This window comes from Symphodus melops, assembly GCF_947650265.1.
Source record: "Symphodus melops genome assembly, chromosome: 20".
Classification (NCBI taxonomy): Eukaryota; Metazoa; Chordata; class Actinopteri; order Labriformes; family Labridae; genus Symphodus; species Symphodus melops.
Window position 1 is genome coordinate 18,912,013 of NC_136710.1, and position 18,618 is coordinate 18,930,630.

General features: G+C 42.9%; 1 protein-coding gene across 1 annotated transcript; it reads right to left on the reverse strand.

Moving 5' to 3' along the window:
- Positions 1-1,871: 1,871 nt before the first annotated feature.
- LOC306841688 (G-protein coupled receptor 4-like) lies at positions 1,872-3,390 on the reverse strand (the record flags this gene model as incomplete). The annotated part of the gene is made up of 3 exons (XM_079371635.1): positions 3,086-3,390; positions 2,451-2,632; positions 1,872-2,352 (listed from the first exon to the last, which is right to left on the reverse strand). The coding sequence occupies exons 1-3, from the start codon at positions 3,278-3,280 to the stop codon at positions 1,872-1,874; spliced, it is 858 nt and encodes a 285-aa protein (XP_079227761.1). The 5' UTR covers positions 3,281-3,390.
- Between the last annotated feature and the right edge of the window lie 15,228 nt (positions 3,391-18,618).

Sequence of the window (18,618 nt, forward strand, 5' to 3'; positions counted from 1 at the left end):
CGCTTAACCTCCTCTCTTCAGTGTCGTGTTTTAGAAACCAGCTTTTGAATCTGAAGAGAGGAAGGTGAAACTCCAGAGACAATTTCAGGTCAACAAGGATGTTTGATTTGTTGAATGCAGGAAGACGGTGCTCTGAAGAGGTAAACATTTGAAACATGGCTGCTGCTACATAGGCGGTGGTTACATGTATCCACTGACACATCAGAGTTTTAATCAAAGTGAAGTGAGGTGAAGATGCATGCTCTCTTTTCAGAGAGTGAGATCATGCATGTGTTAAGATGTGTTCAGTTCTCACGCTCCACTTTCATGTCTTTCCTCAGCATTGAAGAAACCCCTGTTAAACGCTGCGCCGCCATGTGAAAGGTGTCGACGCTCAGGTGGAGCACAGGTAACAATCTCTTTCATCCTCTGTAGTTGTCTTATCTTCTCCCATCTTTTCACTTCACTGTATATTTACTACCTTTGTCTCTTCTGATGGGTGTATACCTGTTTTATGGCAGTTTGTGTATTTTATTATGTTTACACATTTATCGCTCTAAGTTACACAACAAGGGAAGTAGCTTCTAGCTTGTGAAATGTTGAGATACTGATCTCTTTTGCTATCTCTGGTTTTCTGACACGTTCTCAACATAACTTCAGTGTCTGTTGTAGCTGTGTGCCCTGTTTAAGTCTAATTCAGTTTGTGAGAGATCATACATGTATAAAATGTCAGGTCATGAGAGGAGATGCATTTCACTGGATTGAACCTGATCAGTTTGATTCCATCTGCAGTCCCTGGGCAGGTATAAACACAAACTGAACAAAATACACAATTAATCATTATGAAGTAGGATGAAGAGGTAATAAAACCAGATGACATCATATCCACGTTTGCTAATTTAAAACCTACCACCCATGGTCCTGTGTTTACTGACATTCAATTCCTGCGTCCTTTACAAACTCCTGCTACTCGAGCCCCACCGTACCTCACCGTACCTGATACGTCATCAGGAACGCCCCCTGAAGTCGGAACGTCCACTCGGAAACTCAGAGAACCTGCAGTAGAACTGAGTTCAAATCCAATATGGCTGCTTCCTGCATCGATAGGAATGTTTAAGATGTAACTGTTTATTTGAAGCGTAGTTGTCTTTTTGTGTATTTAAACAGATCTGGTATCGTGCTAGTTCTCTCTGTGGAGCTGTTGTCATGTTATTTGTGGTCAGAAACTATCACGTAGTGTGTCGTTATGGTCTGGTGTTAGCTAACAAAACAATGGCGTCCATGTTGCTTGTCTGAACTGGAACGCAGTCAACTCGGGTGTGACGTCATTCCCAGCTCCGAGATCCGAGCTAAACTTAATGCAGCAGTGATGTTGCTGTGGGAGACATCTTTCAGTCACCCAGAAAAGCTTTTCAGAAGCCAAATTGTTGAAGTAAAAAGTCTGACGTGATGAGAAATGTTCATGGTGGATCTTAACTAGACGTGGTCAAAGATTATAAAAGGTAAAGACACAGTGAGCTTCACAATTGGTTACTCAACAACTTCCTGTTTGTCTCTTGAAACACATTTAGTTTTTTATTGAATGCCATAGCATTATTAAAATGTAATGAGTGACAGTGTGATTTCATATTCCATTTAGTCAAATTTACAATAAATGGGACCTTCTCTCACAACAACATGCCAACCACTTTAACAGCACAAGTTAATGATCCGAACATGAGAAAGTTAAGAAGAGTATAAAGTGTATATAACAAGAAAAACATTGTTGAACAAAAGTTTGGAAGAAACACATTTGTTGTAAAGTGAGGGAAGGCAGGTGTTGGTCTGTTTTCTCCTCATGATCTCTTCCTCCACAGAGCTTACTGTCACAATGTTGTCCTCTTTCATACCAGCTATATGTTGGCGTCAGTGTTGGCAACTCTGCAACAGTTAGCAATGGTACAAAGCTTTCCAAGGGGCTGTTTTCTCATGAAAAAATACAGAATTAAGTCAGCCAGAGGACTCAGCCTAAGAAATATGTAAGATGTGTTAAACAGAATTTCGTCATATCCGTCGACCAGATAATAAATGGCGTTGGGCAGGAACAGCAGTGTGTAAATGAGCAGCACCAGGACTAAAATTCCAACAATTCGACGTTTTTCTTCAGAGGAGACGGAGACAGAAGCAGAGAGGGCTCTGAGGGTCCCAACCAGGAAGAAGATGAACAGTGGGAGGGGAATGAGGAGGAAAATGGCAAAGAATTGTAAAGTATCCCAGTAATTTGCCCTGAGAAATAAAGGAAGAGGAATGAGCCAGACCACAACGCAGACCACCACAGAGATCTTGATGGTTCGTTTGAAGCGGTACCACAGTGGGTGGGCGATGACCAAATACCTGCAACAAAAGATGGACCCGTTGTCTTTGAGATGGTGCAAAAATATTTCAGAATAAAAAAGTCAGAAAACAGACGAAGCTACAGGACTTATAGTTACCTTTCCAGGGAGATGCACACCATGAAGCAAACACTGGTCAATAGGCCACATTCGTAAAAGTAAGATTCAATGTGCACATCACTCCCCCCTTTAATTTCCCAAACCATCAAGCTGCAGAGCTGAATGAAGTCAGAAATAAGAAGGTTGATGACGTAGATTGGTCCCACATGATCCTTTCGTATCTGCAGAAAAACACAAAGTAGACAATCAGTTGTAAACATGTTCTGAGCTCATCCTCTTCCCAAACATTTTTATTTCTCTCCCACTATTGCATTAAAAGCCACATAATGCATCTTTCATCCATCGCTCATTGTGCTTTCAAAGACGTAACACAAATGACACGCTGGTTTATCTGCAGACATGCATCTGGGATGGGATCTTTATGTGCTGCAAAAAAAGATTGTGATGCATGTTGGTGAGCTCATTTAAGCATGTAAATACACGGGGAATGACACTTTCAAAGTTTTCCAAAATGACCAACCCTGCTTTTAAGAGCAACTGCAAAAACGTATTCAACATTTTTCAAGTGAAAGCAACAAATAGTGTAATACAAATTATCCATTAAATAATAGGGGGGAGCAATTAACATAAAGTTCAGACTGTGCTCCAGTCATAAAGTCGTGTAATGTACATACCAGACGGTAAAGAGCATAGATGGCGATGAGCGTCAGAGGAAGGCCGATACTGATGATGATGCATGTTGCCACGTGCATTATGAATGTGACTTTCATGTGATACTTGACATACTCGATACAAGCGTTGTATTGGAATAGGAACTCATTGGTGTCATTGAAGAAGTTGACGAAGTCGGTGCTGTTGCAAATGTTCATCCTTCAGATTGAAACCTAAAGTTAAAGGGAACAAGACAGACACAGACAGTGTGACATCTAAGAGAATGATTCATTGAAATATGTTTAACACAGGGCTCTCATCATGGAGACTTTACTCGAGTCAGTATTATTATGATATTAAACTTTTGGAAAACAGCAGGGGACGTATTTACATAGCTTTCCAAGTACTGAAAATTGCTTCCGGTGACAAAATTAAGAATTTCTTTGGAAAAAAAAGACAATTTTTCGAATCAGGACATTTTCCAAGAATTTCCTGTCAAAGTTCAGAGTAGATCATCTGAAGATGAAAGTTTTTCTTAGACTTTCTTTATTCATCTTTTTATTTTTAATTCAACCCAAACAGATCATTACTCAACAACCATTGCGTCTCTCAGCAGTGTTTCTTCAGACATTTCATATATTACAGTCTGCAGTCCTGAATAATCCTCGCTCTCATTCTGTGTCTGATTAATCATTTCACGAGAATCTCAATATCACCAAGAACTCACTCTGCACATGTCAGCTCTTGCTCGTGATCTAGAAAATTACATCATTTCTAGAAACACGTCTCAGCAGGTTTTGTTGGTTTAAAGCACAGAACATGGAAACAATTTAAGAATAATAATTTAAATTTATTGAAAAGCTCCGTTTATTTGCTTTAAGATATTTATTTCAAAACCATTTTTTCTCTTTTTTAATGCAAACACATGTTTGTCATTTGAAGAAATAATCAAACGATCTTTATTTGTATTGCATAAATTCCTGACAAGTGTTACCTGGAGATGTTTACAGGAAGCAGGTAAAAGACCTTACTTATTAACATTTTATAAAGACCCAACATTAATCCATCAGGAGCATTCGAGCAACATTTAGCTAAAGTTACAGAGGCAAGAAAAAAGCAGAACTCTCCCCCCAAAATAAAAACATGAAATATATCATCACATCTCACCTGAATGAAGTCCCAGCACCAATGTTTGATGTTTCTCTGCAGCCGGACTGTCTGAAGTGATTAAAGTCAGTGATAAATAAACCAAGTGACACACTTCCTTACTAATGATAAAACACACCTCTTCTAAGAAGTGAGAAAAAAAGAGACAGACATGATCATGTTTCTGATGAAGGAGGAAGAATCTGCAACACAAGCAGAATCTGTTTGAAAAAAAGAAAAGGAGAAATCAAGAGCTATGTGAAGCTAACAGCAGAGAGCGAGAGGGAGAGAGGTGACGTGGTCGGCCACAGTCTGACCTGCACGCCTCTCAGGGTCCTGGAGGATCAGTAATCATGTGACTGTCAGGATCTGCTCATTTAGTGTTGAGTTACTCTGCATTCAGGGTTCTCAAACATTTGTTTGGGGTGTTCATTTATTAATCTTAAGCATAATAATGGTTTTTAACACAAGTTCAGTTCAGTATAATTTCTTTGTTTTAGTTCAAATATAGCCTATTGTAGTCATTTTATGATGAAAGTATAATTGGATTAATACCAAATGCCAGACTTTGGTTGTTAACGTCGAGCCTCCGCAAATGTAGAATCCTCCTTGAATTGCGCTGAATGTAGACGTGTAAAAAGATATGATGTAATAACCATAGACTGTATATATTAGGGTGATAACCCCCAACCCAGATAGTGCTTTGCTACTTTGTGATTGGTTGAATGCCTGGTGGTTTGATTGACTGGTGCGTGGCTGCGTTGGACCCAAAGAGCTCGTTGCAGAGAAAGGTTAATGGAACCATTTGGTGACGATCAGGATTTATCCAAGCTATGTATAAAAAAACATTTCTTTTGACCGAGTTATAATTTGCGTGAGAAATGCAAGGTATGGCGTGGGGCGTGTGAATTGCCTGAAATGCGTGTCTCACTCTCATTGCGTGAGAGTTGTGAACCCTCTGCCTTTCATGTTCTGTCAGGCCTAACGTGTGCTGCATTTAACCTTAAAACAGAGAGGAAACAGAGATGAGCCATTTTTAACCCCTGTTGCACAAGTGGTGTTTCTAAACAGATGACTGTCTGAAAGTAACTGGCTCCTATATTTATCACTTTTAGATTTTATCACTCTTATCTGCCTTGGTATCATGTTTATATTTCGATGTGTGACTGACTGTAAACCTTTAAAGGAAGTAGCTTGTACCTGTCCTGATGATGAAGGCCAGTCGGTGTGTTTTTATGAATTTGATGAATTAAAGGCTTTTTATTCTCAACCCTCCGACCTCTTTAAAAGCTTCTAAGTTGGATCTCTGCACTGAACCAGCAGAACAAATTATTAAAACCCTTTTCAACACCCATGCAGCACTCCGTGCATCTGCTTCTTAACACAGAGTCCCAGCTGTCTCAGCTTCAGCAGCCTTCACCAAACAAGCCGCTGCCTTCTCGAAGCAAACCAGTCCCTCTCTCACCGAGTCTGTGAACTCGCTCGTCAAGTGTCGGTGGGCAAACGCCTCTGCAGGACTCCTGCTCCACCGACCCAGAAGCATTCACAGGTCAAGTGCTGCTGTGGTTCAACAGCGCCCTCTGTCTTCTCTACTGATATTTCAAAGATCCCCGATGTGTTTGGTTCACTCACAGGGAGTGAGCGGAGCGGTTCATCAGGAGGAGGAGGAGGAGGTTTGTTTGGTGAGGTGAAGCGTGGATCTGTCATGTTCCTGCTTTGATGAGGCTGTGCTGAGCCTCACTTTGATGTCTGTCACTAATGAACCTCTTTAAAGACGGATAGTGACTGAGCATGACGGTGGTCACCATAGACTTACCTCCTTGTCTCAGACGAGCACCCTTTGATTAAAAAGTGTCCTCTTGTCTGCACGTCGATAACTCTTTTGAACAAATGTTCTAATGATGTCAAAGCTTGTTTCCTTATAGCCACATATCGTCTGTGGCCTGGATATAGAAGTGGATGTGGCCTGTCAAAAGGCCTTATTTTATACCTGTAGTCTTTGTAATGGCCAGCAGGAGGCGACCACTTTTCTTCCTAAGCGATATATTATTGTATAGATCTGGTGTCAGCCTGTTTATCCCCTCGATTCATCATCTCTCTCATCAGTTTATGGACTCTGTTGTTAGTTCAAAGTCTCTTCAATCGAAGCACGATGATCATTTTGGAAGATATGAGGATGATGTGAAAAGAAGTGTTATTTTGAAGGGGCCCGGTGACCTAAGATTGAGAGTATAATATGTATCCTGAGACGAGACGATGGTGAAGTGAATCAACAGTCTGCTTCACGATGCTATAATGAGAATATTTGTGTTTTTTTTATCGATGCTACGTTCAGCTTAACAGAATCAGTTTGATAACTTGCACGTAGATGGTAGTGGTGGCGTGCAGGCCGTGCACTGGTCACAGGATATAAACGTCCCCACCCTCTCCCACTCGCTCGAGGTGACTTCTGCAGATTACATTCCTTCAGCTCCGTCTGTTTACAACAAGAGGGGTCTGGCAGGAGAAACTGGGGATGAAGTCAGAGTGACCGACTTGACTGCTCGCGTGAAGTCGGTCACTCTGTCAGTCAGCTTCTTCCAAATTCAGCTTTTATCCAAAACAGTGAAGTAGGTGTAAAAGTGAAGCTGCCCAATCATTAATGAATAAAAGGTGTGTGAAAAATGTGCCGTCCTTGGAGGAAATTCTCAGCACAGACTTTTTTGTCCGAACATTTTGAAATGTGTTAGTGGGAGCCTGTCCCCCACCAAAAACCGACTCCACTGGTCGTTTGTGCAAGCGTCATATTTACGTTTCAGTGTCAAGCGACCTCTAGTGGACGTATAAATAACCTCGATCCAATGAAAGTGTGTTCGTCATTGAATGACGTTTGACCTCTAACCCAAGTCCAAGCTAGCTAACTTAATAGCTAATTAGCACTTACCTTGGTGAGCGCATCAAGCAGTGGGACGGTGCAGGGTGACGATTTACTGGCGTTCCTCCGTTCGCCTGTAGGGGGTGCTCTAATCTCATTAAAGAGAGGGTTGGAGGACTTGTTGGTTAGTGGCTGACAGTCTCCCTTTACTTCCTTAAAGACTTGAACCCTCTTAATATTTTAGGCCTAAATACGGGTTTTACAGCAGATTTCTGCATCATCTGTATCGTCACATAGTTTTCATATTGACCCACAAAAACTAGGGACGTGAAGATGAAGTGTGAAATCGTGATCAATCGATTCAAAGGTGTCGAGGTTCACATCTGAACTCTGAAAAGTGAATCAATAATACCGTGAGCGTCAGACAGAGCTAGTTCTTGAGCACGCACCAGCGTCTTTTAAATCAGAGGTGTGGAAACATTTAGACTTCAAGACAGAAAATGAAAAGAGGTGGGAAGATAACAGACGAGACAAAAACTGTGTGCAGATATTAGAAGAAGACGGAGAACTACACAAACATGATGCAGCATTTAATGGACAGCACAAACATGAAAAGGTCAAAACACACAGACAAGCAGGTGAGCAGCTCCTAAAGGAATCTGATTCACTCATCATCAGTCTCATTTCCTCAAATACATTGTGAGAGAATCGTATCGTCGTTACATCCCAAAGGAAGACAATGGAGCTGATGCCAATATGTAAGAGGCCTGAATATGTACGTAAAACAACTACCATGTATCCCCAGCGGTCCGCCTCCATCTCTGAATCTATTATTCATATCTTGATCTCTTCATCAGCGGACGTGATCTCAGGTTGATCTTAATGCTCTTTAAAAGATCCTGTCTTTTTTAACGTTTGCTTTCTGCACATGTTGCATGAGGATGAGTGGATTTTTAATTTTTGTGTCTCCACGTTGCTTTCAGTAGCTCCCTTTAATTAAAATATCGACTCACAAATCTCCACTGTCACCTTTGATGCCTCATTTTAAAAGAGGAATATGTTTCCTAATTTCCCTCATCGACACGTATTTCATCGTCTCCCCTGATGCGTCTTTTCCCCCCTTAAAGTTTGACTGTGGACTCGTGATCAGCTTGTTTGTTTGGGCCTTATCTAGGTTGAGGATTTAGTCCTCATGAATAGTCATTGTGAGCTCTCAGCCTTGGGGATACGGCGGCAGATAGAGCTGTCTGTCGTGTCATATAAAGGCAGGAGAGAGGAGGAGGAGGACAGACATAAGTGAGTGAAGGACACTCACACTGATGACTGATGGAGGAAGATGAGGTGCATTGACATAAAAAAAACTCTGACATCAAAGAGGTTTGTAAGGGAAGAAAGGTTGAGAGCTGCAGAGATTTTTAAAATTCAGTGCAAAGTGGAAGACAACATAGTCAAGGTTGTTCAATAATTCATGTCTGGGGATCGTCTTCGAGCCCTCTCTGTTCTCATCCAGCACAAATAACAAGACCTTCACAGTATCACCAAGAGGATGTTTGTTTACATGGATCAGATTCAGAGCAGGAAAATAGCTCACCCGGGTCAGATGATTGCCGCAGATCTTTGACAGGCCGGGCAGTGTTGTGCAGATTGCCAGCAGGGGGCGTTCAAACACTTGTTTTTGAAGAATGGCAATCCAATACAGAGAGCCATGGGAGAGGATCTGTAAGTGTTAGAGACGCCAAGACCTCCCCATAAAGGGACTTCATTCACTATTTCCACACACACACACACACACACACACACACACAGTCTTGACTTTGGACTTGATTTGGGACTAGTATTCTATTTAGACTTGTTTGTTTAATGACACTGCTTAGTCCTATTTTCTGAACTTGGACTTTTCATTCCTTTATGGTCTCGAACTTAAACTCAGACTTTTTTGTTAAACATTTAATTTTTTATTTATTTTTTCAGTAATTAATGACATACAGTACGTGTGTGCCTTCAAACACGACTGGTTCTACTTTATAAACTGAAGACCCCGTTGAGGTGGTCTGAGGACACTTACATTTATAAACTCAAGATGCCGTCACCCCTGCAGCTCTTCCTTCCTCTGACCCAGCTGAAGATCCTGGACTCACCGTGAGCATGAAATAACCTGATGGGCTTATAATTCACTGCTACATTTCTTGATATGACTGCATGTAATTTGCCCCCCGGCCCCCATAGACAAGCGTGCAAGCCTCTGCACTGAATTCACCCCCCTCCATACACCACCCCTCTCTACTCTCATCCATCTACTTTCCCTCTCCAACTTCCCTTGACAACAATTAAGACGTCGCCATGCACAGTAAACAAATGCGTTACAATCAGTGTGGTTGCAGCATGGAGTTTCAGCCGTCTAGATTTGGTCCAGGGGGGTTGTTGTGGGGATGGGGAAGAACTCGGAGGCTCTTGTTCGGATGTTTAGCTCTGTTGGAAATGAAACCCCGGGGGGAGAGTGCGTTTGATTAAGTGAGAGTTGTGGGTGGGAAGGATGCCGGAAAGTGGCCTTGCTCTCCGGGGAAATCTGACAAATGGAAATGTATCTCCATCCCCAAAGCACAGCATTTACATCCAGCACAGGCGGAATAAAACTGCTCTCATGTGTTTATTGCTGCAGTGAAGAGGCTTTAAAGATGCTGGAAGTTAACAGAGCGGAAGCCTTTTAAAAGTGTGGAAGAAAGATGTTATCAGCGTATTGCAGCAGAACTTGTTGTCCTGAGTTTTACTGGAGAGTTATATCGTGCTGTCACGCTCTAAATGCTGTGTCAGAGGATTTTATAACCCGAGTCAGGCTGCTCTGTAATTGAAAAGGAACATTCTGTCGAGATACAGCTCAGCATTACAGATATGAATATCATTTCTCCCCCTTATAATTTTAAAGTTAGGCTTCTTACAGAGTCGCAGAAGAGTTGTATTTTTACATGATGGACTGATTGCTTTCCAGAGGCTTCAGCTTTGACGAGAAAGTCCTTCAGGGCAACATTTTGGTGCCGCAAACTCAATCACAGCCGTGCAAGTCCTAAGCTGAAGGTCCACACGGGCAAGTTCAGGAAAATATCATGTCGGTCGACTGAAACCTGACAGAATATGTCGTAGTTTGACATTATTCAGTCGGTCTCAGTGCAAATACGTTTTTATCCTCGGTGGTTTTAAATAGTTTAAAGTAAAGCATAACGATGGTCAGTTTGAGAATTTATCAAAAGTTATAGGTTAAGATCATTTGAAAATCTGTTAGTCCAACGGAAAGATACGAAAAGCATCTTTTTTATGGATGATTTCAAATATTAACAAAATTATCTCTGTTTGTTATGAATTAGCTTGTGACCTCTAAAGATTAATCTTCGAATTAAAGCAAAGTTTAAAGGTCACATATTCTAATCCTTCTTTTCAACCAGTGTAAATAAGTGTCAGAGCTCCTCTTCATCATGTGTGTGAAGTGTGTTGTTGTAAATCCACTCTGATCCTGTATTTGATCATGTCTATAAACCCCTCTATTTCAGCCCTGCTCAGAACAGGCTGTTTCTGTGTCTGTAGCTTTAAATATGTAAATGAGCTGTGTCTGACCACGCCCCCTCTCTGGAAGGGCTCGGGTGTACTCGGTGCTTTCTCGCTCCATGTCCTATTGTTTACGGTGAGAAGGTAGACTCAGAGGGCAGAACAAACACCTAGCTGCGGGAGTGTCACCCACTTGGGGGAGGGGCTACTGCCCTTTGTGATGTCATGAAATGGCCTGTTTGATAGCACATTTTCCAAAAAGTGGAGCAGGCAGAAGACTGGGGGGGTTTGTAGACAGACTAGAGACACATGTGAGTGTTAGAGAAACATGCTGAAGTTGATTTTAAATAACAAGTGACCTTTAAAATCTCTGTCGTGGTAGTTTTGTAAGTAAGTAAACATACCATGAACATCACAATGAAATACCTACAGACAGATGCAGTACGACACGATACACTCCCTGGTCTCTGTACTCAAAATCATCTTGGACTCCAGTTGAGTGAAAAATAATCAACCAACACAGAACTTTGGTCCCATTTTCTACGACCAATCCCAAATTCAGAGTGAAATAACTTAAAGACAGCAATAGTTTTTTAAAAGATATTCAATCTGCTTCCAAAAATGAAGCATGCACTAAAATCAGACATACTCAACAGTAAGGAGACGCGGTTGAAGTGAGTACTGCACAGGCTCAAAAACATGTCGAGGTGCTCTTCAAGAACACAGGGACAGAAGTCAAATAGCTCAGCGTGAACTGAAAGTTAAGTTGATGTCGTATAAAGATCCTTTATTTGACAGATTTGAGGAAAAAAAAGGTTGAGGTGAGTGCTGCACAATCTGAACAATGTCTGAACAGTTTAACCCCTCCAAACACACACATCGTCTAAAAACATAAAATACTGATCATAACACAAACATTTAGCTCTGTCAGTAGAAATGCTGCTACACAGGACATGAAAACATAAGTCATGTGCACATTAATTAAAAAGCATCAGGCTTCATGAAGGAGTCAAATGAGACTCCAGAAAAAAAAAGACAAACATAGAAATCCTTTTTCTGTCCATAAATGAGTTCAACAACCACAGCGAGCATCTGCTGCTCGGATTCAGTGACTCCGTCATCCTTGAAGGTTTATTGAAGGTCAGTGTGATTGTTCCACAAATAAACCTGCAATATTGATGCAGCTCTGCACATTATGACATCCCAACACAGCACTGATCACTGTACAGGTTAGCATGGAGGGGAAAAGAAAGGCGCCATGATGGATGCAGCTTGAGCTGACAGAACATCACACGTGTCTGGGTCTGAATTTGGAGACCCTGATACAGAAATCACAAAAAAACAACTAACATGTACACTCTTAACACGCTTTACTTTGTACATGCCGCCATGCATGGAGTCCGAAACATTAATTCTTCTGTGTACATTTTGTCCAAGCATGACTGCAGCATTGTTTTTCATGCACCAGTGGTATTCAAAGGTCCGTGTTTCTATCAGCCAGGGTGAGACATCAACCTCGCTGCATTAATCTGTGATGACAGAGTGTGACTCCCGGGGGGGGGGGGGGGGGGGGGCAGAGTGAGGGGACGGCCCCCGTGTGGTCCCTAATACATGGTCACACCTTTTAAACCATGCAAGAAGAGGGATATGAGAAACTTAAAGGGTGAGCGTGTGTGTGTGTGTGTGTGTGTGTGTGTGTGTGTGTGTGTGTGTGTGTGTGTGTGTGTGTGTGTGTGTGTGTGTGTGTGTGTGTGTGTGTGCGTGCGTGTGTGTAAGCGTGTATAAGTGCTTTAAGGATCCTGATTTGAGGTAATTACTCGTCGGGAGTTCAGCGGGGTCACTCATTGGCTGCCTCATTAGGGAGGTGGAACATCCATTAGACTGTGTGAAGTCAGTCTGCTCGTGGATCAAGGCGTTTGTAAACTCTTCTTTAAAAACATTTTTAACCTGTATCATGTTCTTCTACTTCCTTAAAGTTGCATAACCTCCTCCTAAGTCGTCAGATACTGCAGCTCGGTGTTTTAAGAGGGAAAACTTTGATACCTCTCCTGAGTTTCTGTTTGATGTGCATCAATAATTATCGTGGTTTTTGTTGTTTCTTTTAGAACCAGAAACAGTGTTCGTTAAGGCTGCCGTCTTCCCCGACCTCCGTCGACCTCTTGAGCTCTTACTGTTGCTCGGTAACAAAAGTTGTGCTTCCCTTCTTAGTGACGGTTTAGTCTGGGAAAATGAATCAGGATGTTTTCCAAAAAAAAAAGGACGAGCTTGTCTTCCACCATCATTATTGTTGAACTGTTGAAATCTATAGCTCCGCCCTTCCATTCTATTGATTGGTCAGACCGTGATGAGTGCGATGGTGTTTCAACGGTTGAAAGAGTTCTGCAGAGACGCCAAGAACTACAGAGCTGCTTACCAATCTCTGTGACATGGTGCTGGCCTCTTTACACAACGCAGTACATACTGTTCCACGTAAGCTGCTTCCGTTACACGCTCATGTCTGTGCATACAGAGTCACACATTCCTGCATGTGGAAGTCATGTTTGAATTCTCGAGATTCTTTCAGAAGGAACAGAGACAGGTTTCAGAGTCTGTCTCTCCAGAATGACCTCCCTGAAACCTAAGTCCTCCTCGGTCACTGCCCGTGGCTCCTTCTTCTTGTTTGCGTGTCTGTGTGAGTGTTTGCGTGTGTGTGTGTGTGTGTGTGTGTGTGTGTGTGTGTGTGTGTGTGTGTGTGTGTGTGTGTGTGTGTGAGTGTTTGCGTGTGTGGACGCAGATGAGAGATGAAAAAGAGCCGGTCTTGCATCATCTCAATCAGAGGCAGCACAGGGGGAGGTAAACCTTGGACGGCGTGGGGGGGGGCTCCGGCTCCGGCTCGTTAGCATGCTGCTCCGTAGCTTTGTACGTCATGAAATGTTCACAGATAATTGGAAGTTATGAAGATGAATGTGCATTAGTTTTACGGCGCTGCAGGAGAGCTGCTTGGAGCGGCCTCTCAGCGGCCGTCCGTGTCCTCTGTCGTGGTGACACGTGTGATGGTGGCGGCTTTGTTCCTGATTGATGACTTTTTTCACCAAGGATGCTGTATGATCTGCACCAAACCATGCATCACATCCATCTTCATTTTAACGGATTAAAAATGAGTCCAGTTTGAAGATGCATGGGAGCCGTTCTAATTGCATGTTTTACTCTCATTAGCGTTTTCCCTCCTCGTTCACTGCGGCCTGCCGTCTATGAAATAATAATCAGCCGTCCATATAGGAGGTGTAAAATCCTTCTTACTGCAGACAACATGGGCCTCTTCTACAGCTGTTTTCACATCTGCACTCCTGAACATACAAACTTCTGGAGGACAGGTCAGGAGTTTCTCCTGGAGACGATCCCTTTCAGACGGGACTTTTTTATTCTTGCAAAAGTGTTTCCCTCTTAAAATGTTCATTTTTGTTCCTGAAAGAAAAGCAAAGAGGATTCTCTTTGTTTTCCAAACATGAAGATTTTATTCGTTCTCTGCTACACAGCCGCGATCGTTACGCCCCGGTGACATTTCACCTTTAATCTGATCATATTGGAGGCGTAATGGAGGGACAAAGGGTGGCGTGAAAGAGGTGGGAGGGCTTCAGCAGAGCAGCACAGCGCCGTGCGCGTGCACACGTCATGCTTCTGCGACGCCGAATCGAAATGTGAATGTGGGACGACAAAGACGTGATGACGGCGAAGTTTGCTTACTGCAAAGTGTGCAAAGTTAATAACGGTAAGTTCTGTGTATCATCGAGAGACGATAGCCGATGGATGCTGATGAAAAATTAAAGGCTGTAAAATTTCTTCTCAGGGAAAAGGCAAACTTTATTCCGAGTGGAAACAGCAGTTTAGGAACTCAAAACATTCAGCAGCAGAACGGATAAAAACATCGACTGTTTTTCTTCCATCTCGACATTCTTCTTTCCTCCTCGTCCCTTCAGGGGCTCCGTAGACATCCAACCATTAGATGTCTTTGTGATGTGAAGATGAGACAGACTGTGAAAGCTTCGCTCTCTGCATACTCGCTCCTGGCAGTTGAGTGTAATTCGGCTTGCGTTCCTGGCGAGTGAGAGTTCTCGAAGAAACGGCGAGCTTTGGAGGAACGCAGTTTGCATTTTCATACTCGTTAAGAATATCCGGTCGGGACTGTCGTTAAGATTTAAACGGACCACATGCACGCCTCACCTCTCCACCTCCTCCTGCACACGCACACACATGCACGCACACACACACGTGCACGCACACACACACACATGCACGCACACACACACACACACACACACACACACACACACGTGCACGCACACACACACATGCACGCACACACATGCGCACACACACACACACACACATGCACGCCTCACCTCTCCACCTCCTCCTGCACACGCACACACATGCACGCACGCACACACACACACACACACACACACACACACACACTTAGTACTATGAAATATTTAAAGTCAAGCTCCAGTTGAGGAGGTGCAATTACAGGCGGTATCCTAGCAGTCGAGGTCATTGAGGGTGTACACTCTGCCCCCCCCCCCCCCCCCCCCCCCCCCCCCCCTTCATATAGACCTCATTTCAAGATTACGAGCACATGTTTAATTTGAAATCCTGCCGCATCCACTCGGCGTGTTTTGATCTGTGACTTCTGTAGCATCACATGTCCGTACAGTTTTCATTTTCATACACATTATTCATGTCGACTGAATTATTCAACGTTTTCAAGGCGCATGCATTATTTACTGTGTTGTCTTTTGAATTAGTTTGTCAAAAAAAAAAAAAAAAGAGAACAAATTCGTTAAAAATAACTCATTTTGAAGCATCCTGAAGCATCTCCGCTCACTCTGTACCCAGTAAGTGGATCTTCGCTTTGCCTGCAGGAGTTTTCTCTCTGCCAGATAAAAGTGTCTCTAAACTTCATTACAGCTAAAGTTAGTTGATCTTCAGAAGGTGGAGCTGTTAAAAGCGTCTGAGAGAGAGAGCAACATGTAGGAGAAGTTGCTATGAGGTCATTGTGAGAGTCTTTTCTTGTCTCCTCTGTCACTCTGCTGCACCTCCTGGCCTCACGGCCATCAAATATTCAAAGCGTCTCTGCTGCCGCTCTGCCGCCGCGGACACCCGAGCTGCACCGGTCTCTCCACCAGCTGAAGCAGCGGCATCGCTCTCTCTCCATTTATTCCCGATGAGCAGCCACAACAGGAGGACTGTGATGTGTAAATAATTAACACAGCTCACCTCTCAAACACTGATCCAGCTCGTAGGTCACCGTAGCACCAACGGCTGTTTCTTTAAGGAGAGGTTCTGCTGAAATAATCATGTCGGACTCTGCAGCACCTGTGTGCAGCAGAAATCATATTTAAATCTACACTTTGGACTTTGGAGGTCTAAACCTTCAGAAGAGTGGCCACTGCTTTGTGTAAACACTCTGAAGGCCTCATAACAGGAAGTACTGATACCTCAAGCTTTACTTAAAAGGGACACGTGCAAAAAATCCACTTTGCCAGTGTTTATTGACTCACAATATGTGAAATAAACACATCCAGTCCTTTGTTTGTGGTCTGCAGAAGTCTGACAACACAGAGAAAAATGCTCTGTTTCAAATTTGCTCTCCTTGTGATGTCACAGTGGGATTCTGGGAGAAAAACAATCTCCTTCCCTCCTCTGCTCTCTCCACCCATGGACTCATGGTTCTAACCTTTTTTATTCTCACGAGTGAAGGAGTGACGTCTACTAGGAAAACTCAGGAGGGGGCGGGGCTTATTGCATTTAAAGAGACAGGCACCAAAACGGGAGCGTTCAGAGAGAGCTGGTTTTTACAGGGTCACAAACTTGACCCTGCTTGATCCATGTTATATTTGGAAAAAAACACAGAAGCACAGATGTTTCATTTAGACCACAGGGGGCGCTGTTTGAAAAGGTGGACGCGGGGGAGAATATGTCCTCTTTAATATAAATCAAACATATATTGTGAGCATTTTTAGTTTAGTCCAACTATAGTTACACTGAAAGAACAAAGATACCTCAACAAAAACAAGGCTGTATTTCACTGAAGTCGTCCCAAGAGTCAACAATAAGATGTGGGCACCTCGTCACCAAACACAGACATAATTAAAGGTGTTTTGCAAACAGAGGTTTTCCTCCTCGTCCACACACTCAAAACCATCTACGTCTTCATGAAAACACAAAAACCCAACCATGTCATTCTCCCCATTCCTCTTCAATGAACATTTCACTTTCCAAGTTGTCCCACCAACCAGACGTTGGCAGCGTTGTGTCGACCGAGTGTTTTGTCATAAGCAGCAGTGACCATTCTGGCGTCTCTGCTCGTGGTAAAGCGACACGTTTTCATGGCTAGTTTACGTCGCCGTTAAATGTTTCTGCTCGTTTGACGGGAGTACAACATCCAGTCCCCTCCAGTCCAGACCCTTCGAGTCGGGAGGAGTGAGAGTATAATTGGAGGACGCAGACACAGGAGAGCGATTACTTAGAGCGTGACCTCTGACCTCATGTCCAGCTGGTCAGCAGCACACAGGCACTGAGGGGGACGGACAAACTGACAACATGCAAATCTGCTCCAGCTTTGTTGTCTTTTTTTTTTTTTTGGAATATTTTTTTTTTTTTTACTGCTTTAGGTCTTCTGATAGTTTTTATCTTTTAAATTGGGAGCAAAGATCAAATTAAAAATGCAAGAATTAATTTAAAAGTTGAAACAAAAACAAACCCGGGGAGGATGTGAGCAGCAGTGGCCTGGAAGCTGATTGACTGCAGGGTGACCTAAAGGATTTATGAATTATCCTCCGGACTCAGTTCCTCGTTTTTAAAAAGAAGAGGACGAGAGACTGAAGCAAATTAGCCGTCGCCGGTCGATTCTCAGGCAGCTGTTGTGTCCTTATAATCTGAATCAGTGTTGGACAACAAGCTCGAAGCTTACAAACAGCAGGAAGTGTACTTTCAGTATAAAACGATACACCTGTGTATCTTAACTGTGTGTGTGTGTGTGTGTGTGTGTGTGTGTGTGTGTGTGTGTGTGTGGAGCTCCCTCTGTGAAGTGCTTCCACAACACCAAAACACAAAGTGAATTCACAGATTGGGACACCAATGTTACTTTGTTGGTGGAATCAATGTGAACGTTTATACAGACGTGAGGACCTCTGAGCTTTGCTACAGGACCTCTTTATGAGTCTGTATCACATCCTTTCGAGAAGATATTTTTTAGCTTGTAGAAATATGTATGTATAACATTTCGAATGGATGTGAAATCAATGGATAGATAGATAGATAGATAGATAGATAGATAGATAGATAGATAGATAGATAGATAGATAGATAGATCAGCTCAGCCGTGCAGTTCAAAGACTCAAAAATCCTTCTGAATTTTTCACATTTCATTTTATTGAATTTAAAAAAAGTCCAAAGCTGTAAACTAAATCCTCAATAAACATTGAGGCTACAGTTGTTTTGAAAGACCTTTGAGTTTCAGCATGAAAACATTTTTTAGTAAAGGTTACATTGAACTGATGAACCATTCTGTGAGTCTCGTATTTTTGGATCAGATAGACTAAAGCAGTGGATCAACAGACGATAATTAGTACTGCCTGAAAGTATCACTTCATTTCCTGAAAACACACATTTCCTCTGATTTGAGAATTCTCTTTTCTTCTGTGATTGTGTGAGACAGACTGAAGCGTAAAGCCTCCTCTAATCTGCAGGCTCCTGAGGGCCTCCTACAACAATCAGTGACAGACACTTGAAATGAAAACGCATCTTTGAAATACGCCATTTGTCATTTTTAGAGTGTCAATGCATCATGTGGTGACACTTAATGAGGGATGCTGAGCCACGCTGATGTTTGCACGGCGTTGCGGCTGCAGGCCAGCAGATGGCACCACTGCGCCGTCCTGTGGATGCTGTTGGCTCAGAGACGCGTCCACGTTGTCCCCACTGTTTGCCTTCGCAGTAGTTCCCCTCCCTCCCTCTCTCTCTCCCTTACTCTCTCTC